We start from the raw sequence: 25,987 nt of genomic DNA on the forward strand, positions 1-25,987 counted from the left end.
TATGGTACAAGAGGAATCTAACCTCTAATGATGGACTCGCGGGGAATCGAACCCCGGACCACTCCCATGCTAAGGGAGTATTATACCACTAAACCACAAGCCCGTATCGTTGTAGAACCGTGTGAGAAATGAATCTCGGCTGTTGAGATTTTTGCGCTGTTGTATTTAATTATAGAACTAAATTTTGCAAGATGGGGCGACGATGGGGCTACGAATGGGGGCAGCCCTAATCAAACGCGATTGTAGACAAATCCACTCGCATATATGATATGGGTTTGTGTTCTATTGAGTCTTTCATGCGAATGCGATCGATAGCGCTAGGCGAATTGTAAGTGATATGCGCCTCTATAATCCGGACGTACATAATCTGAGATATTGCTGTTTCTTATCCGCATCAAGTTCTAAAGCTCCCTTTCAGAGTATCGCAGTTAATATAAAAAAGAGTAGTTATAATTTATAATTCGCTCCGAATGCCGCCCATCAGAAGCGCATCGACCTTCGACCCTTTCTTGAGAGGCTCCTTGCCGCTCGGCATGCACAATAAGCAATTGGCACCTCTAAGACTGCCAACCCTAGAACTTCGTTGGCCGCCCGTGCTAGCAGCAAGCAGATTTCCATCTTTACCCACCGAGACGATTGCGCGATGGTACTCGGGCCGTGCCTTGTCCAAAACGAAGTCGTGCACGAGTGTTACGGGGACCCTTGTTAGGCCAACCGGTGAGATACCTGACATCTGGTGGAGAGAAGGTAAGACGAAGAGATGGAATGTGACGATGGCAGAGGCCGGGTTGCCAGGCAGAGAAAATATGACCTTCGTGACTCGCTCGCCGGCATTGTCCTTTACGGGAACGGTAGCAAACGTCGTTGGTTTACCCGGTTTCATTGCGACGCGGCCAAAATGGATTGTGCCGCCTAGTGACCTCTCGATTGTGGGCTTCAACAAGTCAAGCTCACCCATTGAAACTCCTCCTGTAGTTATGATGAAATCGACGCGCCGTAATGCGTCTCTTAGTGTCTCTTCCAGGGTACCGGGTTTATCTGCTGTGATCCCTAGGTCAACAACCTCGTACCCACACTCCTTCGTGGCGGTCATCAAAGTGATCCGGTTGGTATCGCGTACTTCTCCCAGCCGTAAATCGCCAGGCCGATCGTGCTGGACGATTTCGTCCCCGGTGGATAATACCCCTATGATTGGCTTACGGTAAGCTTTCACTTCGGCAACGCCGACAGCAGCAAGGAGACCTATTTCACCACCAACTGCTGATATCTGCTCGCCCTTGCTGAGAATAACTGTCCCTGCCTTGATATCGCTGCCAACCTCTCGAATATTCTCCCCTTCTTGTACCTCATCAGCGAGAATCTCTACCTCCTTCTCTTCCTTGCCATCGTCAGTCATGGTCTTCAGAATTGTATCCTCCACCATAATAACGGAAGTGGCCCCCGGAGGAAGTGGTGCCCCGGTAGTGATCCTGGCAATTTCTCCTTCCTTTAACGGCTCAACCTCTCCCGGAGAGGCGTGGGATACGGAGACGACGGGAAAGACGCCTTTCAAATTCCCATCACTAGGTACAACCACTGCATAACCGTCGACAATACTCGCTCTGAAAGCAGGGACATTTTCCCTCGCTTGCACATCTTCGGCTAATACATGGCCAGGGAGCGATCTGTCGACCTTCAACGTGACGGCTTCTGGCAATGGCGTGTGGTCCTTAATCTTGTTGAGGGCATCGTCAACCGAAAGCATTGGATAGGGGGATTCTCTGTTCCTACGGCTAGGGCCTAGGCTGGGATCGTTGGATAGTGGATTCGTGCTAGGCGCCGTATGCCTAACTAAATGACCATGGCCGTGGCTATGTCCGTGTCCATGACTATGGCTATGGCTAGGCGGATGGTTATTCCCGTGGTCATGACGATGATAATCGTGAGAATGCGAATGTGAATGGCCTCCACTGGACTTTATACCGGCCTCTGCCTCAAGCTTCTTGATTCCACCTACGTGTAATGATCTAGAATCCATACCCGCAGCCTGGAGGCATGCGTGCGGTAGTGTCTTTAAAACTGCCTGTAGATTTTCTCGGGCTCCTTTTGGAGATCCCGGAAGAGTTATGATGATTGATCGGTTCCTGATACCCGCAACCGGGCGAGACATCATAGCGACTTATATGGTCAGTTGATGATCTTATAATATATTCCAAGGCTTGTATACTAACATGGAGTGACGTTTAAAGAAGCCGTCAGCATGCCATGAACAAGCCCAGGTGCGGGTTTATGAATCAGGGCCGAAACAGCCTAGATTCGGTTAGCTAAATTGCTACATTTCTTGATTAACTATAGAATACATTGGACTTATATCATTTACCTCTGGTGTATTGTCCGCCACCGCAAAACCCGTTCCCCCAGTAGTAAGTATGAGGTTAAAAGTTTCGGCGGCCACATCCGTCCATAACATAAGCTGTTGTTGAATCTGAGTAGCAACATCAGGAACTATCTTAGTATCAACGAGCTCCCAACGCCCATCGCCTTCTTCTTCAAGAACGCTGCTTAAAGCTGCCTGAGAAGCATCGGTCGATGGATCCCTAGCCGCCGTCGTAGAGACGATGAGTAATGCGACCCTTAAGGTAGCATTAGACATAATTTCCGTAGACTAATCCGGCAATTATGAGATTTAATTAGGATATAGTTAAATACAAATATAACTTAGGAATATTTTCGAGTTTATGCCAATGGCTGTTGAATTGAGATGAATAAAATTAGAATGAAGATTCAGAGTGTAAGTGAATCTTGGACCTGTATGGTGGTGTATGAGAGAGAAGCATCATTGGTACAGTGCAAATGCGGGGCCAGAATATGTCGGCTTTTACTTAGTCAAATAGCTCGTCTTCCATCGAGAGGAACGGAAGCTTGGAATGATATTAAAAGTTTATAATTTATAAAAAGATAATGTGATTACAGATATCTATAAGCTGCTTCCTGAGACCTTAACATACCTATACATAATTGGTAACTACCTCATATGAGTGTGACTTCTACAGGTAATACATCAATACCTTAGCACGCGTTGTGGACCTAGGTATTTCATGGATTATGTCACACAATCTCCACCGTAAAGTGTTCCCCGTTGTTCCCCACATAGCTCTGATAAGATAAAGCTTCTCCCAACAACGGAAATTTTCCGTACCTATTTCGTAACTTCTCGACCCGAATCTTCACTTATCTTTTCCGCGCACGCGATTATCACGTGTTAGAGCGTATCCTGACTGTACTTGTGCTCCTTTAACACCAGGTAATTCCGAGAGTCCCGAAAGTGGATGGCTTCTTAAGAAAAAATGGTCCGAATCAAGGAGCGTTACCTCCTAGTGAAGATCCTCTACCCGAATGAACTTGGTAGTCGCTCGGATCTCCCTGATGTTGTAGTTATCAACCAGCCTACGACCGACCAACTCAACCCCGCAGGTCTCCTCAGGGGCATACGCGCCGAGGTTGCCAGTTTGTTTGGGGACTACGGTTCGGGACTTGTCGAAGGCGGAAACTTAGGAGGTGAGTCAGCCGTGTGAAATCGTCGCGACTTATACACAGCTCACGTTGGCGTTACTAGTTAAATACTTCTCTCACGCCACTTCTACCTTTATTTTGCGTATTTCGCGATCATCATATCGCCTCGTCTGGGCCGCTCTCACCTTCATGAGCAGTGTTCCGGTTAAGAATGGGAAGCCATGCATCTTCCGTGTTGTCCACGTAAGTGGTACTATGCGTAAAGCGGAGGAAGAAGCTATCCGCCGCGCTCGAAATCTCATTTTTGCGGCGGAGAACGACCACAAAGAAAAGGCTAGGGATACCTTTAGTAATATGTTCGGGGAATTCGAACTACCGCAACGTGAAATTGCCATGACAGACTTACTAGACGTTGGAGACGATGGTAGCGACGTAGAGATGGGGGAATTAAGTGACGGTTGAGGGAATCACTGCTTTTTGCGAACTACCTTAATCCCGCTATCACCTGTTGGTGGCGGCATTCCGTCGAATTCGTCATCGTCGTCATCGGGGATCAGGTCTGGTGTGGTAGTTCCCGTATCGCCCTCCATTCTTCTGCGCTGCTCTTCCCATTCCTTATCCTCCGCTGCATCATATGCATCTTTCGCGTCAATCCATCTCTCTTGGATGTCCTGGACTTCCATCATCGACCCTTCGTTGCGCATTGCAACCTGCCAGATGGAGTCATTCGCGCCCTCCGCGCCGCCGAAAACATAACCACTCGCTCTATCGATAACCCGCAAAAGATGCGTCATGCTCTTCTTATTTTCAACAGCAAGAACTTCGAAACGAACCAGAGCAAAGCTCTCCACTAGGTTGGCGACAGCTTCGTTTAGTCTACGGAACTTATCACTGCGCATTGCAGGTGATTCCTCTTCAAGGACCGTCATAAGGTACGAGAGGTCTTGTACTTCAGTGTAGTAATCGAGGTTAAAGGGCAGCGGGTCGTAGGACGAGACTTTATCGATCTTGGTAAGAACGTTTATGTGAGGAAGGTCCATCTGAAGCATGGCGCGAAGGGTTAGTAGTAGGTTGGATATGTAAAGGGAAGGCTGAGTAAGACAGAAGCTATCGGAAAGATGGACGGCGACAAGCTACGGTCTGTTAGTCTCTTGGATCTGAGAAAACATGGTTACTGCAAGTGCGTACCCGGTAGCCCAACTTTTGGAGCTTAAAGAAGATATTCCGGAGCGAGTTATGATGCGTATATAGCTCAACCTGGCCGGGACAGTCAAAAAGAATATACGACTCTCCCAACTCCTTTAGTCCATTCTCAAGCCATTCCATGTTGTTCTCAAGCTCTTCAAACGCGTATAGTATACCGCCGTTTGGTCCAAGCTGGTCATCTTTCATGATCTCTTCGAGGGTAATGAAATCGCGAATGTCTAAGGCACAAGGATAGTTCGTGTGGTCGTTGGCAGGATCTAAGTTCACCACAGAACATTCGCGCCCTATCGCGCTCATGTACTGGTGCACTGCGAACAGTTAGAGAAACTGAGTGCTGAACAAGGAAATCATAGAAGAGCTAGTTGGGGTAGCTTACTGCCATCGCAATAAGTGCTCTTTCCCGAGCCTGGACTCCCTAAGACAAGTTGTCCGAAGGGCATATTGTGCTTTTTTGTGCAAAAGCGTAGTATTACAAAGCTGAGGAAGCTGAGGAGTTTTTATAGGAGAGTTGTAGGAGGGTGAAGAAATGGGCGACGGGAATGCGGAATGCAGGCTGAAGTTGGTAAAAGGGAAGCTACAATTGCCCCTCCATCCTCCATCCCACTTCGACGAGCTTCGGGGAAAATTAAAGTGGGTAAAGATAAAGTGGATAACGGTAAAGTGGAACCAAGCATGTCTTATCACTGGGGTAATTCGTACCCCTGTAAAGTCCTAACGTATTGATATTTACTTTGCCGATTTCTCAATTGGTTATTTCATCACCTATTCAGCAGAGAGCTTCAATTCTCCATATATCACCGCGTAAAAGTTCCCAAGGCATCATGGCACCACCAGGTACGTTAACCTAATTATCTCCTACTACGCAAATTGGGTTGATTCCCAAACCCTTTCCTTTAGTCGGCCATCTAAATAAACTAACAAACACGAAAACACAGCAACGCAGTTCGAGCTCTCGCAACCGCCTAACGACGCCATCTCGGCGCTCGCCTTTTCGCCAGATTCGCCGTCGCGCTTGCTAGCTTCCTCCTGGGACAAGAACATCTACCTGTACGACACGCTGCAGAACGGCGACGACGGGAGCCACGGCACCCTGCTGCGAACGTTTGAGAACCGCGCGCCGGTGTTGGACGTGTGCTTTGGGAGAGATGGCAACGAGGCTTTCAGTGCCGGCATGGATTGGCAGGTCCGGCGCATCGACCTTGATAGCGGCGAGCAGGCTACCTTAAGCAAGCATGCTGCGCCTGTGCGGAGGGTGGTATATAACAAAGAACACTGTAAGCTCCTCTACTCGCCAAGGGGAATAATCAGAGGTCATTGGATTAACTCGTTGTAGCTCTACTCCTATCCGCCTCCTGGGACAGTACCCTACACGTTCACGACCCGTCGAACCCTTCTCTCTCTCCTTTAATTGTCCCTCTCCCCGGCAAGCCGCACGCAATGGCTGCTAGCCCATCCAAGGTGATCGTGGCCATGACATCGCGACTAGTGCACATCTACGACCTATCCGCCCTTTCCAGCGCGCTAGCCTCGCAATCTGGAGAACCACCGCAGCCATGGCAACAGCGCGAATCGTCCCTAAAATTTCTGACGCGCGCCGTAGCTGCCATGCCCTCTGATGCCGGATACGCGACGTCGTCGATCGAGGGGCGCGTGGCGGTAGAATGGTTCGACGCGAGCGCCGAGTCGCAAGCCCGCAAGTACGCCTTCAAATGCCACCGCACGGCACAACCACAAGCCGACGGCAGCAGCACCGATGTCGTTTACCCCGTCAACTCACTCGCCTTCCACCCCGTCCACGGCAGTACTTTTGCCAGCGGTGGCGGTGACGCCACCGTTGCCCTATGGGATGCTGAGGCCAAGCGCCGCATGAAAGTATACCAGAAGTTTGCAGACAGCGTCGCAGCCCTTGCATTCAGCTCCGACGGGCGGTATCTCGCCGTCGGTGTGTGTCCCGGTTTCGAGACGGGTATGGAGGACTACAGCGGCGAGGGTCGTACCAAGATATTTGTGAGGGAGCTCGGCGAGAACGAAGCCTTACCTAAGGGCAAGGCAAAGTAGACAAGTAATAACAGGCTAACCGAAAATCCGAAAGAGTTGCAACAACGTATAGCTGTATCATCTATCTACTAAGAACTTTCTAGGGACCCGGAGCTGGCTGGCGTTAAGAGCGGAAGGGAACTTTGAATTCTATAAAATGCAATTTTCTATTATTTTAAGGTCATACAAGTCCTCGGGTGATCACTATCTTGTAGGCGTAGCTGGCATCCGCTTCAAAAACGATATTGCCAGGCTACCTACAGTACTTCGCCGTGACATTACTTCTAATTGTTCTAAGAACGTTTGCTAATGCGCCAACATAAATCCCTCAGTTCGACAACACAGTAACTGATGTGTTATACACTAGGTGAGTATGAATATCAAAGCTAGAATAAGGCCAATCCACCTATCATTTCCATAGGTATAGCCAGTTGTTTCAACATTTAGATCCCTTCGAATCGAGTAAAATCGATGTACCCATAGGGTATAACATGGCCAGACGTAGACTCCCATCTATTAACCCGGTCTACTGTTCCCAAGTTCCGGCGATACCGGTTCAGTCTCGTTCTCTACGCCACCAAGAACAAAGATGGCAGAATCCCTAGCGCTAGACTCTCGGCTCCGGGACTCATTTGGTGTGCCTTCATAACTATCTACTTCAAGCACCTCATCATCGTCGATCTCACTCTCATTATACGTTGAAGGTATAGTTATATCTTCTTGATCTGCTTCATACCCTTCTTCATGCTCATACGCTTCGTTCCTCGGCTTCGACTGCTTGATATAATGCACCTCTGAACTCTGATACCCTACGTTATCAATAAAATGCGGCTCGCTTCTTTCCTTCAAACGTCCAAAATTCTCGAAATCCGAACGTTTTCTTTTCCGTAGCGTCGAAGGCTTATACGAGAATATGCCTTGGTTTTGAGGAGTTAAAAAAGTAGGCTGGGTCAGCATGTTGGAAGAGATAGCTCCCTGGGTTTCCAGAGTAGTGGATCTCCGGTGTCGCGGTCCCAATTCCTCTACAAAGTTTTCCTTGGTAGGCCAGACGTCTTTTGCTATGCCACGCCGGTTTTTTATCACACGTTGAGTCGGTGTTGAATGTTGGAACTTCGAGCCACTGAGCCTTGATCCACGCACATGGCCTTTATTGGTAACCTCACTTTCTAGTTGGAGCTTACCCATACCCGGAAGTAATTCGGGGCTTCTTTGCTTGTGCGTACTGGTCATGAAGAACAAGAAGCTCGGCCTGGCTTCGTCCCCTGAGAATCCATCACCCGCCCGCCAGGGTGGTTCTGGTTGACCACGAGGCTTGGGGAAGCGAAATTTATTGTTTCCTTTATTCGTCCTTATTCGAAATGCACCTTTTCGCTCATATGTCACTTGCTCGCTGTTATCATTGCATTCCATATGCCCAGTCAGCGGCAGCTGGGGTATAGTCACTCCCTGCGATTTAGCGCTCCCAGTCCTTTTGATTATGGGCTTGCTGAATGGCGTATCATCACCGTCTACCTTCTGTCTCTTTCGCGACTCAGCACCGTGAGGATAAGATGTTCCTCGTTTTCTAGATCGATGATCTGCACTGTTTGTCTGCTTTGGGGGTTGAGTTCCCTTGCGAGGCACTCTTAATACTTCATCGTCGCGAGAACGGTATAAATCATCTGTATGACTCAGCGCAGTCGGGCTACTCCTCCTATTATCATACAGGTTAAATCTTCTCGAAAGGTATGATTTTACATATGATGATTTATAATAAATAGGTAGGCTTTGAGTAGAAGGTGTTAAAACATTGTAATATACCTTGATAATCGACGCCCCAGGATATCTCCAGGGGCAGATACGATGGATCTTCTCCGTTTCACATTTGCGCGGATGGGAGAGGCTGGTATATCCCTGGCCGTGTCACTATGTAAATTTAGAGCCTCATCTGGTCCAGAAGGGTGTTCGCCGTTAATATTTAGGAGTCGAGTACGCTCTGGGAGGGCCGCGGTCGCTACAGGACTAACCAGGGGTTGATAAACCATTGAACTAGTTAATATGGGATCCATAGACGACGGGATCGTAGGCAATTCGTCAAGCCGTATTGGCTCTTGTTCTGGAGCCATGGTAGCAATGTGGTTAGTTCAATCATATGGGTTTCGCAAGACCTTGTATGATGTAACCCGGTCTAGAAGACTTCGTATACACTACCCATATGATTATTTGGAGCAGAGATGAGATAGAAAGCTCTTTTATATGTTACAAAGTAAATGTAAGTGTCGTTTAAGAATTTCCTACGCATTTTGTGGACTATGGGGCCATGGAAGGAGGAACAGAGAAATTATAATAGCTTAATCACTTAGGAGGTGCCTAATAAACTTTAACTTGCAGAGGTAGGGACAGTGTAGGCGCTACTTCCCCCTTAAGGCCCTAGAGCAAAGTTTTATTAGGTAACTTCCAGATAGGAAAATTCGGACGGCCTTATTATATAATTAGGTATGCTTTCGCATCGCAGCAGACATGGCAATCTGTATAATCAGTTACTTCCCGCGCGCCGAGCTTCCTTAAATCCATGTTCGATTAAAAAGGGGTCAACCCTCCATTTTCTACACAGAATATCTTGATATAGAAAAACCTTTAGATAGCTTACGAAGACAAGGGTGATGAGCCTATAATGGTTCCTTTCGAATTTTGAACAGGAGCATTGTATCAAAACCAAGGTGCCGGAAAGCGAAGAAGGTAAAGCTACAAGGACTCTAACGCGTAGAATTTTTGTTTCCTTTGCGCTGAGGGTTCGCGGATTTCCAGTAAGCCATTCTATATCTCTGGAGTAAGCTTTCACTGACGATTACTTTTTGTAATGTTGTACCTGGAGGATAGGTAGTCTTATAATTGCGAAAACCATCTAGTACTTTGACTCTAAGTCAACACCAGGCGATCTAGACTACGTAGGTAAAGGAAGACAGAAATAGGGTAATGAGTACCAGGTGTTTGAAACTGTAACAGCAAGCCGTGATGGCCCAATCCTTATTTTCAAACCCCGAGAAAGTGGAGGCGAGTTTTAAAGTACAACTTTAATATATACACGCAGGTAGTTCATTGTATCGTTGGAACTTTCTATATATTGCAAACCTCCTACTCAAAGTGACTTAGACTTTAGTTATACATCTTCGTTGCACTTCATAAAAGCATATTTGTATATATTTTCTTGCATTCATCGTATAGTAAGCACGCCAAACTTAGATACCTATATAAAATGCAAGTTGAAATCTTACTCTCCCTTCAAGAAAAAGTAAAAACATAGGCACTCTCCACATCTCCGTAACCCATCGCCCAAAACCACGCTGAGTTCCGATGCCGAACATCACGTTTCAACAAGAGGATCCATCTCAACAATTCCTCACATGTTCCTATCAGTTTAAGAGCCATGTAGCCATGGTTCAATAATACCTGTAGGTGAGCCACTTCCAAACATCCGAGAATGCACGAGTACTCTACTCTCCTGCCTTCTTCGGTGTGATGGGCTTTGGCTCGTTGACGTAGTCAGTTGTACCTCCCATATTCAGCACCCAGACCTTGCCCGGGTGATCAGGCAGCTGGGGGCCATACAAGAACGAACTGGGGAAACCGAGTTCGAAAGGAACAGCGCTTTCGATTTCCCTGATATCTTCGTCATCGAGAATCAACGTAAGAGCCTCGATGTTGGCCTTTAAATGCTCCTTGGTCCTTGTGCCGACGATCGGGAAGACGTACGGCGCTTTATGCATAACGTACGCTTGAGCCACACTAGTAATGATGGTGTTCCTGCGTATAGCTACCGATTCGAGGGCCCTGCTGACCCTCATTTCCGTCTCAGTAATATCACCAGCGCGTCCAATGGTCTTCCTCTGGCGCTGTTCTTCCGTTTTGAACTTGCCTCCGCCGAGCGCACCCCACGGAGCAAGGCTCATCCCCTCGGCCTTGGTCATGGCGATAATTTCTCGCTCGAAGTCACGCGAGGCGGCCGACCATCGACCCTGATAAACGCTAAATTGGCGTAATCCGTGGTTGCGAGCGTACTCATTGGCTTTGCTCACAACCCAAGCTGGTGTATCGCTAATTCCAAGATAGAGGACCTTTCCTGCTAGCACGAGACGGTTAAGCGACTGCATGAGCTCGGGGATTGATGTGCTGCCGTCCCACCAATGAACATAGAGCTACATTCCGGTGTTAGCAGGCCTTGTACAGCATGGATATAAGAGGTAGATATATAATACCAAGTCAATATAATCCGTCTGTAGCTTTTTCAAACTCTCATTGACGGACACGTGTAAGCTCTTGGTCCCATTGCCCTGAGTGTTGATTATGATTTCTTCATAGTCTGTTTTGTAGCTGGTGCTATACTTGGTGGCGATTACTATAAGTAACATCTATCAGTTTAACTACCCCTTTTGATATGATATGGTTGTTTAGGTATATATTACATCAGTCAAAACACGAAATAAAACAATTAACATACCCATCTGATCGCGGACACCACGCTTCTTCATCCACTCTCCAATCCACTTTTCAGATTGCTCGGCTTGGTAGTTGTTAGCGGTATCTATAAAGTTGCCGCCCTGCTCGTAGAAGAAGTCGAGGATTTCTTCTGTGGTCTTTTGATCGCAAGCACCCATCTGATCGGCCCAAGCCACACCGAAATTCATAGCCCCCAGACACAAGGGGCTAACTCGGACATTGGCCGTTGGGGATAAGATGCGGTAACGAGCCAGAGGGCTTTTTGGTGGCGGTGCCATTACCATTGCCGACATGTTGATAAAAGGTTTTATAGAATAATGTTATATATAGGAGGTCTAGGGAAACAGAAGTGAGGACGGTGATGACTTCCCTTTGATGGACTATACTTTAGGTAAGTACCTAAAGGCTAAGGTAAACTTTAAGATGAGGTAATACGTCCAAGTTGCACCTGCTCGAGATCTAATCAGATGATGTTATAGGGTCATGAACCTTCAACATGTAAAAGAGCAGGAACTTAGCTGCCCTTTTATAAAAGAGGTTGATTGCTTACCTACACTACCGCGCCTGGGTGGAGGGCGGACATGATCTCAGGGATTGTCCTGACAATTCGAAATGATTTCAATTAGGAGACTAGCTTTTGACGATCCTATAAATGAGTAATTTTGTTAACGAAACCCTTATGCGATTTGGTGATGTTTTCGAATTGGAGACGATTATGTAAAAATATATTATATTCAAAAAGACAAAGTTACGAAGTTCCGAAATTATATATAAAATATAAGGGTTTTAAGAAATAAAATACTTACTTTTTTAAAATATTTACGTACCTTCGACATAGTCTTGGAGATTATTTTAAAATCTCGAAATCATGTCGGTATAAGGATATATTTATTGAATTAAAAAAAAAGAAAAAACATACAAACGTATATATTTATTTACATATAATACCATATTATTATTACGAATAGTTGAAAATATAGAATATTATTTGTTATAATTAAGGCTTGAATTACAGGTTTACAAATACGATTATAATTACAATTACAATTATAATTGTAATTACGATTATAAGTCTACGCGCTTTACGATTGAGTTAAGTCTTACGTTGCTACGATTTTATGGGAAATAATAGCTAGCTTGTTGTTACAGTATATAAAGTCGCAATAAGGGAAGGTAGGTGCAATTCGAGGTAGGTATAATAAGTTATATTTACGAATAGGTCGTACTTACCTGGGCCAAAATGATTCCCGAGATTATTTTAAAAGGCTGAAATCGTTTCGAAAGGTTGAGATCATCTTAGAAAGTTAAAATCATACAAATTTAATATAATCCCTATGACTATTTCAAATATAAAGCTATTTTCATTTAACATCATCACGGAGATTCGAAATGATTCGATATGCAATACTATTTTGGTAATCATATCGGAATATAGTAATAATATTTAAATTTTTAAAATAATCTTATAAGGTAATATAATCCCTAAAATCATGTCCGCCCCCTACCCTGGCGCGGTAGTATACTAACCTACCTGCCTACCTACTAAGGTATTAACGAATACGCAGTCTAATGCGAGGCAAGCCATTACCACCTTCATTGTTACACCTATGATTTAGCTCATTCAGTACCTACCTACCTAACATTCTGCATACCGCATACCTGTTCTTCCACCACATGTTCGATATAGATACCTAGCTGTACTACCCTAAATTACCAACAGGTCGTATCTCTACGATTTCCGATTGCTAAGGAATGACGAATTCACAACCCAACCCTTTTATTTCCGTGTAGATTTATTCTCCATACAAAGGTATATTACATGTACCTCATGAATATGGGGACAGGGCGAGATGTATAGGCGTCATGCTACTACTGCCTACATGTAAGATACTTACCTGTCGATGGATTTTGGTGTTTGATATGTCCGTAACGTCCGAGCAGAACACGTCTTAAAGTAGACAATTTCTAAGTCCGGATAGTAACATGCATTATTATTGGCTGGTTTTTGAATGCCGAATTTAGCGTGCCAAGACTTGTAATGCCCTATTCAAGTAATGGTCGACTTATATGAGGTCCAGATGTCACCGTGAATATCAACAATCCATATTTCTAGCTGCAGATGAAACAAACACTGGCTCCATCTGATCTGATCTTGCTAACGGAGTCTTCTTATACTCCGGTAAAAAGTCTAACGGGTTCCTCGCGGACACCGAGGGTAAAGTATACTGGTGATAACTTTGCATATATGGACATAGGTTACATTCCCTATTGTGGTCAAACGCAAAGCCCCTCGCATTAGAATAAGAAGCACTATTACATATGTCTACCTGCCTTGATATAAGGCCCGAATGCAAGGTCTACATTAATTCCTACGCTGGTTTATGCCGAGAGACTTAAGTGTTACAAATTGTGAAGGTATTATGAGCGAGATGATCTAGAAACCCCACTAGAAGAACACGCAGTCGTACAATAAGGCTGTCCACCATCTAAGCTCAACAAGTACTTAAAAACTTGGTTAGCTCGTAGAGATAACGGGGACGGAGTAGGAAAAGGGGTTAAGGCTCAATAATAGGTGTAGTTCTGGGTCTTTAACTACGCTACATCAGACTACTAAAAGTGGGCAGGAAAACACGAGCATACATACATCATTTAGCTAGTCTACTTAGTGGTTTACGTAGTGACCTTGGCTATTCGTAAAATCATCGACATATATAGGTACATAGGTAGGTATGCATGAAGCACACTTAGTGCAAGAGACTAGCACGCCCAAGCACCCACGTGCCCGTCGCGACGCCCCTCGACTAGGTAGCCGTCCTTGATGCGAACGTGCTCCACAATAGCCGGCGCCCTTCCTCCGTCCGCTTCCGTGATGCCCGCGCCGCAGTCCCACTGCCGCGACTCCATCTTGTCGTAAACCTTGACAACGTCCTCGCCCGCCGCACTTACGATGCGCCGGCTGTCGAACATCATACTTGTAATTGGGTTGTCGTACGCGTAGGCATCGAATATGGAGCCTGTGCGTAGGTCCCATATCTATAAAGCGACACGTTAGTATGATGTAGATTAAAGGGGCAGCTCTTTAAATAGATAGGACTTACCCGTATGCTTCGGTCTAGACTACCCGTAACAAGATGTACATCGTCGAACTGCAAGCATGTCACCGGTCCAGTGTGTCCGACGAGGCTGCGGTGAACCTGTCCACTTCTCAAATCCCATAGCCTAACCATGCCATCGGCGGTACCACAGGCTAGAGCGGACTCGAAGACTTGCAACGCACCCACAAAATCAGCTGACGCCGTTGGTGGCCGGCCGGTTTGTCTCCAGGTCCCCTCACCCGTGCCGATAGAAACGGAAGCCTGAGCAGCTGCCCACATCACATCAAGGGTTTGTACGCATCGTCCTTTCACCAGATCCCATTGGCGGAGTGTTTTATCCGACGATCCAGAAACAAGGGTATTGCCGCGGAAGTGAAGAGTCGTGATCTCATCCATATGGGATTCTAGAGTAAAGAGTTCACAATCTGCCATACTGCCCTCGGGGGGGTCCACTGGTTGGTCATCGGGGTTCTCAAAAGCCATGCCGTCGTCATCTTCGTCGTCCCTACCAAACTGACTGCCTTGCGGATCGTAATGTGCCTTGCTTAAGTCCCATAATCGGATGGTGGCGTCCATAGAACCCGTAGCAAGGATATTATCTTCTACTTGCAGTGCTCGTACCGATGCGGTATGGCCTTCAAGTAATCCCATACAGCGTCCAGCATTCAAGTCCCATACCCTAACCGAGTCATCCATAGAAGCCGTAACCAAGGTGCCAAAAGGTACATCGAAGTCTAATGTCGTGATATTATCAGCGTGAGCCTTGATTTCCCGTATCATAAAACCTGGTTCGAAGTGCTCGTGCAATATAGGCATTGACTTTCGCTTCATGGTCTTGTGTTTCTTTTTAGATGGGGCAGTAGGAAGTTTCTCGTATATAGATTTTGACATAAATTCATCCGTATCTTGATCCGTTACTAAGTCATCATCGTCTGATTTGTTTGGTGTGTCGACAGCAGCAGCTATCGACTCGGCTTCATCAAAGAGGGTCTGAGCGTCTTCTATCCGACCCTCCATATCCACAACTATGTTCTGCGTCAGCACGGGCTCAGAAGCACGTTGGTGGGGATCACCTACTATCATGTTCTAAAAGTGCTTCTTCTTGTTCTAAACCTGCTAACCTCTCGAGAATGATGCGCCTCATTCCAGCTAGATTGGCGATCTTGTTGTCAATCTCGCGGATTTCACAGCTTGCCATATTCTTCCGAATACTAAGCATCTCAAGCTCATGCATAAGCGATGACCTTTCTTTCTTTAGCTTGTGGAGGTGGTTTGGGTTATCTGGAGTTGTCGGGCTCTCTTCGAGCATTTTTCTCCCTCTCGAGACTTTTCTCCTGTGCTTCTTGCCCTCGTGTGTCAACTCGGGAAAAGTCGCTTGGAAGCCTTGAAATAAGGAATAGGCATTTTCATTTTCGGGTAAATTTTTAAGCATGTCGTCGGGCAGGTGTGCTAAGGCGCGAGATTGGATTTCGGCGGTAGAGAACTTGGAGCGAACCAAGTCAGTTGGCGTCGTCCGAGCCATGGTGAACATGCCTCGTTGGATGCCGGGCTTCCTCAGTTGCTTATGAACTTGAGCCATGGCGTTGTGGTAGTGGTTCCCAGCCTGATCGGACCCGGGACCTACTAAATGGCTCGCCGTTGTCGTCACCTTTCTTGTGAAGGCCTCGAGTCCTCGCGACTGTGTGCGAAGTTAGTCCTCACGTGCGCATTACAAAGATAAGCGGTCAGTAGTGTACCGAGAGTATCGAATCTTCACCCGGCGGGGTGTCATCACGAATGGCATTGTTCGGGTCTGAATCGGCCATGCGCGGAGTCTATGGAATTTATACTGAAGCCGGAGAAGTCGTGTGCGGTCGCACGGTGCAAATGCCACACATTTAAGGTAGCATACAGGAGGGTTTTTTATTTCCGACGAGTATTAAATGGATCTCTCACAGAGCTACTTGGTAGTCAGGTAGTCTAACATGAGGAGTAGGGCAGTTATCTAAGATAGAGTACGGAAAATATTCGATGGCCCAAATTAAAATCAAGGCATTGACAAGGCTAATGAAGACGAACGAATGTACGGATACCTTTGCCCGCAGTGGACTTTCTAAAAATTTTAGCTTGAGGAGCCCTCGGCATGAGCTGTGCTTGCGCGACCCACATCGCCGGATAAGATTTGTTGCAGACGCCGCATCTACGGATAGATCAGGCGTCTTTCGCCTTGCACTCATTCGCCGACCCAGCTTATGTACCATATCTCATATAGGGCGCCTGGTAGGTACATTACAGGTTGTGTCTCTGGAATCTCTACCTTAGCGTTATCAAACCCGCCTGCCCGCGCCGTACCGGGCTAAACCCCACAGGGGTTGGTAGGGGTTACACTAAGAAGGAATAAGGTTTGCGCACCGCAACCATCACTTTGCTCTTTCTTAGCTCATAAAGCCGGGTGCGACACTACCTCCTAGCTACCCTGTAAATTATAGTAAATTATAGGGCAGTAGGTAGGGGCGGTACCTACCTCATAGGTAAGCTGACTTGCATTCAGGAGCTCACAAAAAAAAAAAAAAAAAAGAAGCTACATCCAATTTGATACTGGCCGACTATCGGCCGTAACTGCATAGCAAACGGGACCTTTGAAAGAAAGAAACTGCAGCCTTGTGAATTGAGATGACCTACTCCTTACATCTTGAACTGATTGTGCAACGTTGCCCACTACTTGCGCCTCACCCCGCTCGTAAGTGAGGAGGGTCTTTGTACTCCAATACAAAAATCTCCTCTTCACTATATCTTCTGAGTGCGCAACGATTTCTCCGTCTTCTTTTGACTGTTATAAGTTATAACTACCCAAGCCAATACTACCCGTTGAACTAGAATAGTGACCATGGACACCATCATTGACATCAAGGATGCCTCTAAGGCGCTTGATCTATCCAACATTCGCTTTCAGTTGATGTGCGCGCAACTCTTCCTTACCTCCACCCTCGCAGTTGGATGGGCGCATTGCTAACAACTCATTAGTCGACTGGAGGATACGATCACTTTCCACCTGATCGAGCGAGTTCAGTTCCCGCTCAACAAGACCATCTACATCCCTGGAGCAATAGAGATTGGTCAGGATAGCAAGCTCAGCTTCATGGATTGGTACTTGAAAGAGCAAGAGAAACTACAGTCCCTGATTCGACGCTACGAGGCACCCGACGAGTACCCTTTCTTCCCCGATGCGCTGCAGAAGCCCATATTGAAACCTCTCAACTACCCCAAGATTCTCCATCCGAATACGGTCAACGTTAATGAGAAGATCAAGAAGTTCTACACTGAACAGTTCTTGCCTGCTGTGTGCCCGGATTTCGGGCGCCCAGATCGCGGCGAATCGGAAGAAAACTACGGCTCCTCTGCTACGTGCGACATTGCTTGTCTCCAGGCCCTCTCGCGAAGAATACACTTCGGTATGTTCGTAGCAGAATCGAAGTTCCAGTCGGATCCTGAGACATACACTCGACTGATCAAGGCGGGTGACCGTGACGGTATCGGCGAGTCTATCACAAATGCAGCGGTCGAGAAACAAGTTCTGGCGCGATTGGGACTGAAGGCGCGCACCTACGGCACAGATCCATCTACGAACGGCTCGGAGGATGATCGCAAGATCAACGTTGAAGCAGTGGTTTCCATGTACAGGGACTTTGTCATCCCATTAACGAAAGAGGTCGAGGTAGAATATCTAATGCAGCGACTGGACTAGGCAAACCACGGAGCTAGGGATAGAAGGCTAGATAAAAAGTCGTGGGTGGGTGACGTCTTATTGCGTTGATTTTTTATTTTATGTTTTTTACATCAAGATGGAGGACTTAGATACTCCCCTATAGCCTTCGCGGCATCTGCGAATTTACTAGCTTCGATTAATATCATGAAGCCACGCGGCATGACACCCATCTCCTGGAAGGCTCGCTTGCTATCTGCGATAGCCTCATCGATCTTAGTATAATCGTAGCTACCAAAAGCTACTGCGTGCTTTTGCAATACCTCGTCCTCCGGATGGAAGTAAAACATTGTCGCATCTTGCTTTCCCTTCTTACGTTTCCTTTCCTCGACGTCGAGTGTCGACTCGATCTCATGGTATGTCTTGGAAATAATGAGGTAGTGCGAGAATTCGTAGGGCTCCTTGTCCTCCACTGCCGCCTCGACCTCGTCAATAAGCATGTTGTACATGGGCGGCGAAATCTCGGAGGGCATGTTGATCAATCGCTCCGAGAGCACCAGCCCTACATGCTTTCCAGAGGATATTAAATCTGGGAGCCCCGCTAGAGCTTCGTTCGTCTTGGCTTTTTCGCAGATATACCTAGTGAGATCGGCAATCTGCTTCTTTTCGCGGTGTTCGTGTAGATTGAGCGCGGTGAGGAAAGCATAGGCATCCGTCTCCTTGCCGTCGACCTTAACTGTCGACCCAATTGTCGGTTGCGACAGGATTAGATCGGCAAGCCCCGAGATATCGAAGAGAGTGGCGTCTACGTCGAAGAGTTGTCGCAAAAGAGATTTCGTGCCGTGAAAGTCAATTTCGGGGTCGAAGTTAAACCATTCGAAATCAACATTTACCATATCGAAATCCTAAAGTTGAACTTGTCAGTCAGTCAATTTCTAAAATAAAACACCACAAGCCGCACCAATAAAGTGCTAGAAAGTCTTCTACTCACGTCATCGTCAGAGCTGTCGCTATCTTCAACCATCTTGTCGGGTGCCTCGGCAGCGCCGTCGGCTTCTCTCGCTCGCTTCTTGGCCATTTTTCTCTTGCTGAATTGCGTAAATGAAAGCTACAACAGATTCGAAGACCCTCGAGTTTCGCAATTTGATAGCGAGTAATCCGTACCAGCTTGAAGGCGGTGTACAATACAAAATTATTCTGCCACCGTCCTGCCCCTCACTAATCTTCTTTTGGGCTTCTGATAAGATAAAAGCTTCTTTTCGATAAGGATCCTTGCTAGTGTAGGTACTAGTGTAGGTTGGCCCACCAAGAGGTAGTAAGAACTTTAGGTACCTAGGTACCTAACTTAGCTGCTCAGGTCAAGAACTGAAGCTCTCATATTACCTACCTTCATCACATTGACACCTAAAATCTAAATATCTCTATATAGCATATCGGAACTATCCATAACAAACTCAGACATGCCTAAATTACTACGTACTGCCATCTTTTGACGATGTTATATATACGGCGTATATGCATAAAGCAGTGTTTTCACTCAACCATGACGTCCGAAGCTTCTGTAGATGTTGAGCTTAACTATTGTAGAAGTTTATCTTCTGCGTGATATGCGAGTAGAAGCAAAGTATCAGCTTAATTATATGTACGCAACTGCATATCGAAGGCATGCTACCAGTCTTTACGATAGTTGCTCGTTATAAGGTATTACGATTCTCAATATCAATGTAAACTTGGACAAATCATAATAAACTAACTACCTACCTCTCAACAAAGTAAAAGGAAAGAAAGCTTGCTGCTGATTCAGGATCACAAGTGCCGCCCGCCTCGGCGTAAAGGATCAGATTTAAACATTTTCGTATACATTGCAGAGAAGATAGGTATTTTATAATAGTTAACATGTAAAAGTCACTAAACACTACTTTCGATTTTGCTTTCCCCTTAGGCAGTCCAAGGTTCATCAGCAATGTGTGAGGTATTTAGCCAATTCTATCTATTAGTAAAAGTCATACATCTATATACGTCGCTTCATCTCGAGTCTCAACGGATCGATTAGCTCGATCGAAATGCAGGCATGGCATGGCGTATTCGATCTCGCAGTTTTGCGTGATCACTATGAAAGCAGCATACGCTACCTATGTATTGTGTCGTTGTCCCGATTGGTGCTTTCGAAATGTTCGCGCGTGGTTTGCTGGTGACTACTGCAAGGAACCGGCCAACCAGCTGTGGCATTTTCAACCAGTTAGCCCTCCATTGGGTTGGGTGAAATATCGATATGTCCAGCGGATCGATCCCCCCTGGGCCCTGGATAACGTGGAACCCATTTCTTCACCTTTCTCCTGCCTATTATAGACTCTTTGTGACTGTCCCATTGGCTAGAAAATTTCCCGAAGCCTGCTCGTCCATGTGACATGCACGTCTATATAGAAACCCGGGGTAAAAGGGCATAATAAAAGGCTCTCTCAGCTCTCACGGTGGACATCGGTCCGTTCAGCCTGGAGGGTTATAAATAGGTCCATTATGAAAATTCTGTCGTATGAGTAGTAGTCGTAGTCTTCTTACTAGAGTAGAAATGCAAGACGCAATTGCAATCGGGCCAGACATTGAAGCCATCAATACCATGGTGAACGGACCAAAGACTAATATATTACTAGTGGGTATAATTTTATAGGACGCGTGTCCCCCAATATGTTGACTTTTCCAAGCCAATGCAAGACCTGTACTCCGACCCAAGATCCGAGCCCCCCTAAAACTCCGTGACGCACAACTCCCTTGGCCCGGATGGCTCGACCCGATGGACGGGAAAAAAAAAAACCAACAAGATTATCGAGAAGCGCAATTTGCTAAGGTGAATCAAACGCTAACCACGTTTCCAACGTAGATCCAGCCAAGCCTATGCAGCCAATATGCTATGTAGATTAACGAAGATGGTATATTTCCGAGCATGCAAAGTCGCAATCGCGCCTTGACATCTGATTCATCGAGTTAATGCCGTCGAGGGTAGTTGTAAATAGTCCCCCGGCAAAGCCGTACGGTTACTAAAGGCCTCTCGAGTTTCTGGCGCAACATCATGATTGTGACCGAAGGGAGTGGACAATTCCGACTTGGGGGTCTCGACAGGTGTCAGTTGTATACCCAAGCCAACTACAGCATGTCCCGAACTCATCGACTTCCCATGCTTGGCCAATTTGTTCTCGTCCCCCGTTCCGATATCCTCATTGATTAGCTCTCGCCGGGCCATTTCGATATCGTGTCTTGCTTGCTTGATAAACTTGGCTTCCCACAGGGGAAGGATGCGGTAGCCCAAGTTTTCCATAATACATCTTTCGGTGAAATTGATCTGCTCACACGTCCAGAGATTCCGGCCCCATGCAGAGCCGTAGTATTGGGTAGATTCCTGTAAATCCTCCACAAACTTGTCTGCAATCACCAATGCAGCCAAGATTATGACCTCGGGGAGCACGTTATCGATATGGACAGCCTGAACGGCGCCGGACGGTAGGGTGTGGCGTTTAGGCCCGAGTTCGTTTGGCCTGTTTAAGGGGAAGGATATCCGCCAACTTCGAGAGAATCGGGAATTTAACGAATCCAAGATGCAGACCGCCAACGCAATGATATCCATCGGTAGATTAGCACGTGCCAGTAGACCTTGTACTATTGAAACAGACGGTGTCATAAACGAAGCTCCAGGAGGCAACATTCTTGCTAGATGGGCAGCGGGACCTGCCGAGAGGAATTATTAGTTGAAGTATGTTTTTCATTGGGGGCCGCTACTAACCTAAGAATTCTGGACTAACGTCCTCTTCATCCTCGGAAATGATACGAGGACTTTGCGCGGCAGATGAATTTTTGGAAGAGGGAGGTGGTGTAGGAAGATTGGACAAAGGCTTGTAGAATTGCCTGAAATACGCATCGTCGAACTCGAAGTCGTCGTCGTAGGTAGAAAAGCACCGAGAGTGGCCCATCTTGGATATGATTTTAAGGCGAAGATATTTAACCTAGGGTCTTAGATAACTAATAATAAACGGCGCCAAGGAACAAGGTCTGCTCATATTCGAACAAAACCTCAGGTATCTACTCCCTAGTACTAGAAGAATCACGCGCTCAAGCTATTTAGATAACGTGCTAAGTCTATTACCGTCAAACAGCGGGATCCAGATCAGATAGTGGAGGAGAAGGCGTCTTATATACGCGAGCAACACCGCTAACGAGTACAAGCACTTCGGATATTCGGCCAGATTCAGAGGAAAGGAGCAGTAAGATCAATTCCCGGAGATGCAGATAGATATAAAGACTTATAGAATAAATAAATAAATAAATATTCGAAGAAGTAGGCAGATGAGGCGAGGGGGATGGAGCTTGCTTATTATGCAAAGGCAGCACGGGGCAGAAGCGAAGCCGAGCACTTGCAGGAAACCCGGTGCCTGTCCATCCATGTTAGTACGAGGTTAGGTACTCTACACTAATGCATGCATAGCCATTATTGGTATTGCACTTATGATTTAAACCCGGTATGGCATTGTACCTTCAACATTCACGATGTGAGAACTGGATGCTGTAGTAAAAGACCCGGGACGTCGGGGTCAAAAAGCCGGGGAGACGAATAATAGCATGATGCTGAATCGTAAATGCGGTAGCTAAATCAAACTGGTTCTTCTCAGGGAAAAGTTAATAAGGAAGCGCACAATAGATGACAGCTCTAGCCCGGTAGATTATTCGGTTTGCCTTAGGTACGTGGTAAAGTACGAGGTTTGACAAAGTTGTCGGGTACGTAGGGAGGGCCCGGAGGGGAGATCACGCAAGCGTCCTTGCAACTTGGAGATCTCCAATGCCGCTTTCCATTTTGACATGGGGTATTGGGGCCGTTTGAATATCGAAATAGCTCTGCTACCAGCTTTGCAACTAGGCTGCCAGGTAAGTTGCTGCTAGGTAACTGATGTGTAGGTATTGTACGTTCCACGTTCAAGACCTATGTAGCTCCAGATTATTGAAGGATCAAACTGGTCTGTCTATATATCTCATACTGCTGAATGCCATAAAAAGAGAGCAGAATTTGCGTACCAGGGGCAAGCCAAGTTGGTAGATTCGGTCGAGATCACCTATCTCATACCTCACCACCTCTAAGCTTCGTTCCTGTTTCGGATCAGGCCACCCAAGCTCCCAAATTGTTAGCGGCTAGCGGGCCCTGACCCTTAAATCTGTCAAGATGGGATGGCATATTGGTATATTCGTCTATCGAATGTACCAAACAATGTCTAGTGCACCTATATACACTAGGTACACTAGACAACCCCCCCACAGCCAGTATAACACCACAGCTAAGGGAATATGGCACCAGAACTGTCGAGAACAGTATGACGGCGACGGGGTAGCATCGGCCAAGAATGTCGGAGGTTTTTCTTGTAGGGTTCGTTGGCGTACATATTAAGACCGAACTTCCAGCGGTGAGCCTTGCGCTGATATTGTAAATTCGTAACCTTTTGGGTTAACAAAGTAGGTATTATTTTGGCTGTTTGGGTAAGTTGAGCGGGGATTTGGGGGGTTAATTCAGCCCCACAAGGGATACACTAACAGTTAGGTGGTATTGTACCTACACTACAGGCCATACACAGGTATGTAAGCTAGAGCACAACTCCTTCCTACCACTCATCCTTAATATCCTGATTGCTTTAATCCTGATTTCATATAAACTTCAACTTCCCTATGCAAGCCAAGTTCTGTGGCGCAGGGCATCTCTTATTGTTCGGTACTTGATATAGCATACCTCTTACAGCCTTGTACTCTCGGCCAACCCTTACCTATCAACCCTGAATATTACTACATCGTAACAACTTGGATTTATTCTATGTACATATTAATACTACCCAAATAGCCTACTTTTTTACTCTTTATACTATATATATGCATCACACACCTTACAAACAACCGAATCGTTTGGATTTTACATTAGGTACCTAGGTACCTAAGGTAATCGGCTACTCAGTACCAAGTCAACGCCAACACCAATACCAAACACCAGCGCCAACGCCAACGCCAGCGCAACGGCCCTCCTTAGGGATGCATAAGCACGGTCACTAAGCGCCCCTACACCGCCTTCCACAAAATTTACCTAGGTGTACAACATTGGATGGATGTATAGGTACTTTGCATACCGAAAAGTGACGTGTAGACAGGTACCAATTGAATGTTACACGGACAAATACGCACATGTGCGCTATGCAGATGCATAGGAGGTAGGTATGGTTCACGTACGGATTACACCACAACGAATTTTATGTAGGTACCTATACAATCGTCGGCGACTCCTCGGATTTAACATTCTCGGTCCATCCTATCGCACCTTCTCCCACAAAGTTGAACCTTTTCCATTCAAACTTATACTCACTATTCAGCAACTAGTGGACCTATTCATTTCTATCCTACGTATTATACATACACTACATATGACCATAATATTTTTAGGGGTCTCGCTACGAGGTACAATACCAGAGGTGGTAAGTGGATGACGGATGACGCAGCACGCTTATCGCCCAGATCCGATTGTCTACCTAAGGTAGTTTGCTCGGCACTGGAGAAGAGGTCCCCTCTTTTATTTACGAGGCCAGCGTGTCAATGGCACAATGCGCCTCCGTCAAGCCTCGTATGTTAAGATTATGTGCATTCAGCTTCCAAGAGACATGTATATGTACCATACATACCATACATAGGGGTACCTATCCGCCGACCGCCGTAAGGTTCCGAACCCGGGATCCATCTGCAAGAATCTGAGGTTTAAAAGCAATGACGACTGCAACTGTGAAATCTCTTCAAACCCCTTCGCCGCTCGCGAAGGGCCGAAGCCGAATCGAATGTTCTCCGTTAATAAAAGAAAACTTACCTCTCGAATCTTCCCTGCAGCAGTCCGCGTATACGAAGTACGAGATCTACATAAAGCATCAAACGGATATTTATTACCTACAGCTTCTGGTCACAATGCAATCTCGTGTTCCCTCCGAATTTTGAAAGGAAAAAGGAAATAAATTCTTGTCAGACGATGTCTATTCCTTCCGTACGGCGTTCGATAAACAAGCGAAGAGGATCAGCGATCAATGATCGTCAGGCACAGCAAGATTTTGGTTCTGGCCTCGTAAAACCCCACATTCCGATATTGTGGTACTTGTCTTGCATAACGGCCGATCCGAATGCTTTCCGTGATGGACCAGATGGTATTTTCTTACTATACTACGCTACTAACGATTAACAACTGCAGGCATAACTGCGGCCTTTCTATCATAGCATCTACTCTGCTCTTGGGCAAGCGTTTTACCTAAAATTTAGTGGCAGTTCTAATGTAGTATCCAGGACTTATACATGTATAGTCGTCGTCCCAAGCCAATCAGGGGGAGGCTTGGCAGGCATAGTTCCTTCAGCCTCTTCAGCCTCTTTCGAGCACTGTCCGTAAAAAAAGCAGAAGAAATTCAAGGAACAAGAATCAGATTGCGTGGGGTGTTTCAAGCTAGAATTCGTAACCGTTCCCATTACGAAGACCACGGGCCAAGTTTTGTCTTGTATGGTCACGTGCCCAACACCATGATGGTGTGAAGCAATACGAATAAAATGCATCTACTTATGGTAATAAACCGGATATTTTGCTATATCACGAGCACTTATAGCTAGCATGGCACGGCGAGGACTTCTATAAGGCGGTTATCTCCATTTTATCTTCCAAGTTTTATTCATGAGAACTTCTCAAGTGTATATCTAGCAAGTTCTCGTATGAGTACCTCGGTTGGTATGCATAGCCGTTGCTTTCTTTACCCCACCATTTATGATAAAGTTGGTTATCCTTGGCCCTTGAGATATTATATTGGCGTAATTGAACGTTACTACGACTTTTTAATATCTTAACTCCAGGTAGAAAATAAAGGGCTACATCAAAGAGAAATATCTACTTTATTTTATGGTAAAACAGTTAGCTCTATTAAGGCTTTCGCACCAGCGCTCCGATCAACGACAGAACACC

The 25,987-nt window shown here is 46.3% G+C and overlaps 10 protein-coding genes and 1 non-coding gene across 11 annotated transcripts; 3 read left to right on the forward strand and 8 right to left on the reverse strand.

Moving 5' to 3' along the window:
* Positions 1 to 26: 26 nt before the first annotated feature.
* F5Y00DRAFT_240940 (uncharacterized protein) lies at positions 27 to 2,890 on the reverse strand. The gene is made up of 3 exons (XM_048008313.1): positions 2,360 to 2,890; positions 2,211 to 2,289; positions 27 to 2,157 (listed from the first exon to the last, which is right to left on the reverse strand). The coding sequence occupies exons 1-3, from the start codon at positions 2,630 to 2,632 to the stop codon at positions 455 to 457; spliced, it is 2,055 nt and encodes a 684-aa protein (XP_047863421.1). The 5' UTR covers positions 2,633 to 2,890; the 3' UTR covers positions 27 to 454.
* Positions 32 to 103, reverse strand: F5Y00DRAFT_t112. The gene has a single exon. It is a non-coding gene; the product is annotated as a tRNA-Ala (tRNA).
* A 322-nt stretch (positions 2,891 to 3,212) lies between the features above and the next one.
* Positions 3,213 to 5,452, reverse strand: F5Y00DRAFT_115119 (uncharacterized protein). The gene is made up of 5 exons (XM_048003949.1): positions 5,075 to 5,452; positions 4,681 to 5,006; positions 3,899 to 4,625; positions 3,624 to 3,826; positions 3,213 to 3,529 (listed from the first exon to the last, which is right to left on the reverse strand). The coding sequence occupies exons 1-3, from the start codon at positions 5,136 to 5,138 to the stop codon at positions 3,960 to 3,962; spliced, it is 1,056 nt and encodes a 351-aa protein (XP_047863422.1). The 5' UTR covers positions 5,139 to 5,452; the 3' UTR covers positions 3,213 to 3,529; positions 3,624 to 3,826; positions 3,899 to 3,959.
* Positions 3,327 to 3,920, forward strand: F5Y00DRAFT_263404 (Rpp14 family protein; the record flags this gene model as incomplete). The annotated part of the gene is made up of 3 exons (XM_048011508.1): positions 3,327 to 3,537; positions 3,596 to 3,848; positions 3,911 to 3,920. 3 exons carry the CDS (start codon positions 3,327 to 3,329, stop codon positions 3,918 to 3,920), a joined length of 474 nt encoding a protein of 157 aa, XP_047863423.1.
* Positions 5,045 to 6,945, forward strand: F5Y00DRAFT_115112 (mitotic checkpoint protein BUB3). Its single transcript, XM_048003948.1, has 3 exons — positions 5,045 to 5,532; positions 5,634 to 5,972; positions 6,032 to 6,945. The coding sequence occupies exons 1-3, from the start codon at positions 5,520 to 5,522 to the stop codon at positions 6,754 to 6,756; spliced, it is 1,077 nt and encodes a 358-aa protein (XP_047863424.1). The 5' UTR covers positions 5,045 to 5,519; the 3' UTR covers positions 6,757 to 6,945.
* Positions 6,946 to 7,251: 306 nt separating this feature from the next.
* Positions 7,252 to 8,840, reverse strand: F5Y00DRAFT_271047 (uncharacterized protein; the record flags this gene model as incomplete). Its single annotated transcript, XM_048012722.1, has 2 exons — positions 7,252 to 8,428; positions 8,536 to 8,840. The coding sequence occupies 2 exons, from the start codon at positions 8,838 to 8,840 to the stop codon at positions 7,252 to 7,254; spliced, it is 1,482 nt and encodes a 493-aa protein (XP_047863425.1).
* Positions 8,841 to 10,208: 1,368 nt separating this feature from the next.
* Positions 10,209 to 11,504, reverse strand: F5Y00DRAFT_271048 (norsolorinic acid reductase; the record flags this gene model as incomplete). The annotated part of the gene is made up of 3 exons (XM_048012723.1): positions 10,209 to 10,910; positions 10,971 to 11,110; positions 11,213 to 11,504. The coding sequence occupies 3 exons, from the start codon at positions 11,502 to 11,504 to the stop codon at positions 10,209 to 10,211; spliced, it is 1,134 nt and encodes a 377-aa protein (XP_047863426.1).
* Positions 11,505 to 13,783: 2,279 nt separating this feature from the next.
* On the reverse strand, positions 13,784 to 16,379 carry F5Y00DRAFT_115178 (mitochondrial division protein 1). The gene is made up of 4 exons (XM_048003950.1): positions 16,043 to 16,379; positions 15,384 to 15,984; positions 14,310 to 15,331; positions 13,784 to 14,244 (listed from the first exon to the last, which is right to left on the reverse strand). Exons 1-4 carry the CDS (start codon positions 16,109 to 16,111, stop codon positions 13,969 to 13,971), a joined length of 1,968 nt encoding a protein of 655 aa, XP_047863427.1. The 5' UTR covers positions 16,112 to 16,379; the 3' UTR covers positions 13,784 to 13,968.
* Positions 16,380 to 17,172: 793 nt separating this feature from the next.
* Positions 17,173 to 18,030, forward strand: F5Y00DRAFT_253888 (chorismate mutase; the record flags this gene model as incomplete). The annotated part of the gene is made up of 2 exons (XM_048010109.1): positions 17,173 to 17,243; positions 17,310 to 18,030. The coding sequence occupies 2 exons, from the start codon at positions 17,173 to 17,175 to the stop codon at positions 18,028 to 18,030; spliced, it is 792 nt and encodes a 263-aa protein (XP_047863428.1).
* Positions 18,031 to 18,076: 46 nt separating this feature from the next.
* F5Y00DRAFT_115194 (p21-C-terminal region-binding protein-domain-containing protein) lies at positions 18,077 to 19,162 on the reverse strand. The gene is made up of 2 exons (XM_048003951.1): positions 18,980 to 19,162; positions 18,077 to 18,893 (listed from the first exon to the last, which is right to left on the reverse strand). Exons 1-2 carry the CDS (start codon positions 19,064 to 19,066, stop codon positions 18,123 to 18,125), a joined length of 858 nt encoding a protein of 285 aa, XP_047863429.1. The 5' UTR covers positions 19,067 to 19,162; the 3' UTR covers positions 18,077 to 18,122.
* A 1,800-nt stretch (positions 19,163 to 20,962) lies between these two features.
* On the reverse strand, positions 20,963 to 21,950 carry F5Y00DRAFT_263412 (uncharacterized protein; the record flags this gene model as incomplete). Its single annotated transcript, XM_048011509.1, has 2 exons — positions 20,963 to 21,708; positions 21,764 to 21,950. 2 exons carry the CDS (start codon positions 21,948 to 21,950, stop codon positions 20,963 to 20,965), a joined length of 933 nt encoding a protein of 310 aa, XP_047863430.1.
* Positions 21,951 to 25,987: the final 4,037 nt, after the last annotated feature.

Source organism: Daldinia vernicosa, assembly GCF_022497035.1.
Source record: "Daldinia vernicosa strain CBS 139.73 unplaced genomic scaffold F5Y00scaffold_33, whole genome shotgun sequence".
Lineage (NCBI taxonomy): Eukaryota > Fungi > Ascomycota > Sordariomycetes > Xylariales > Hypoxylaceae > Daldinia > Daldinia vernicosa.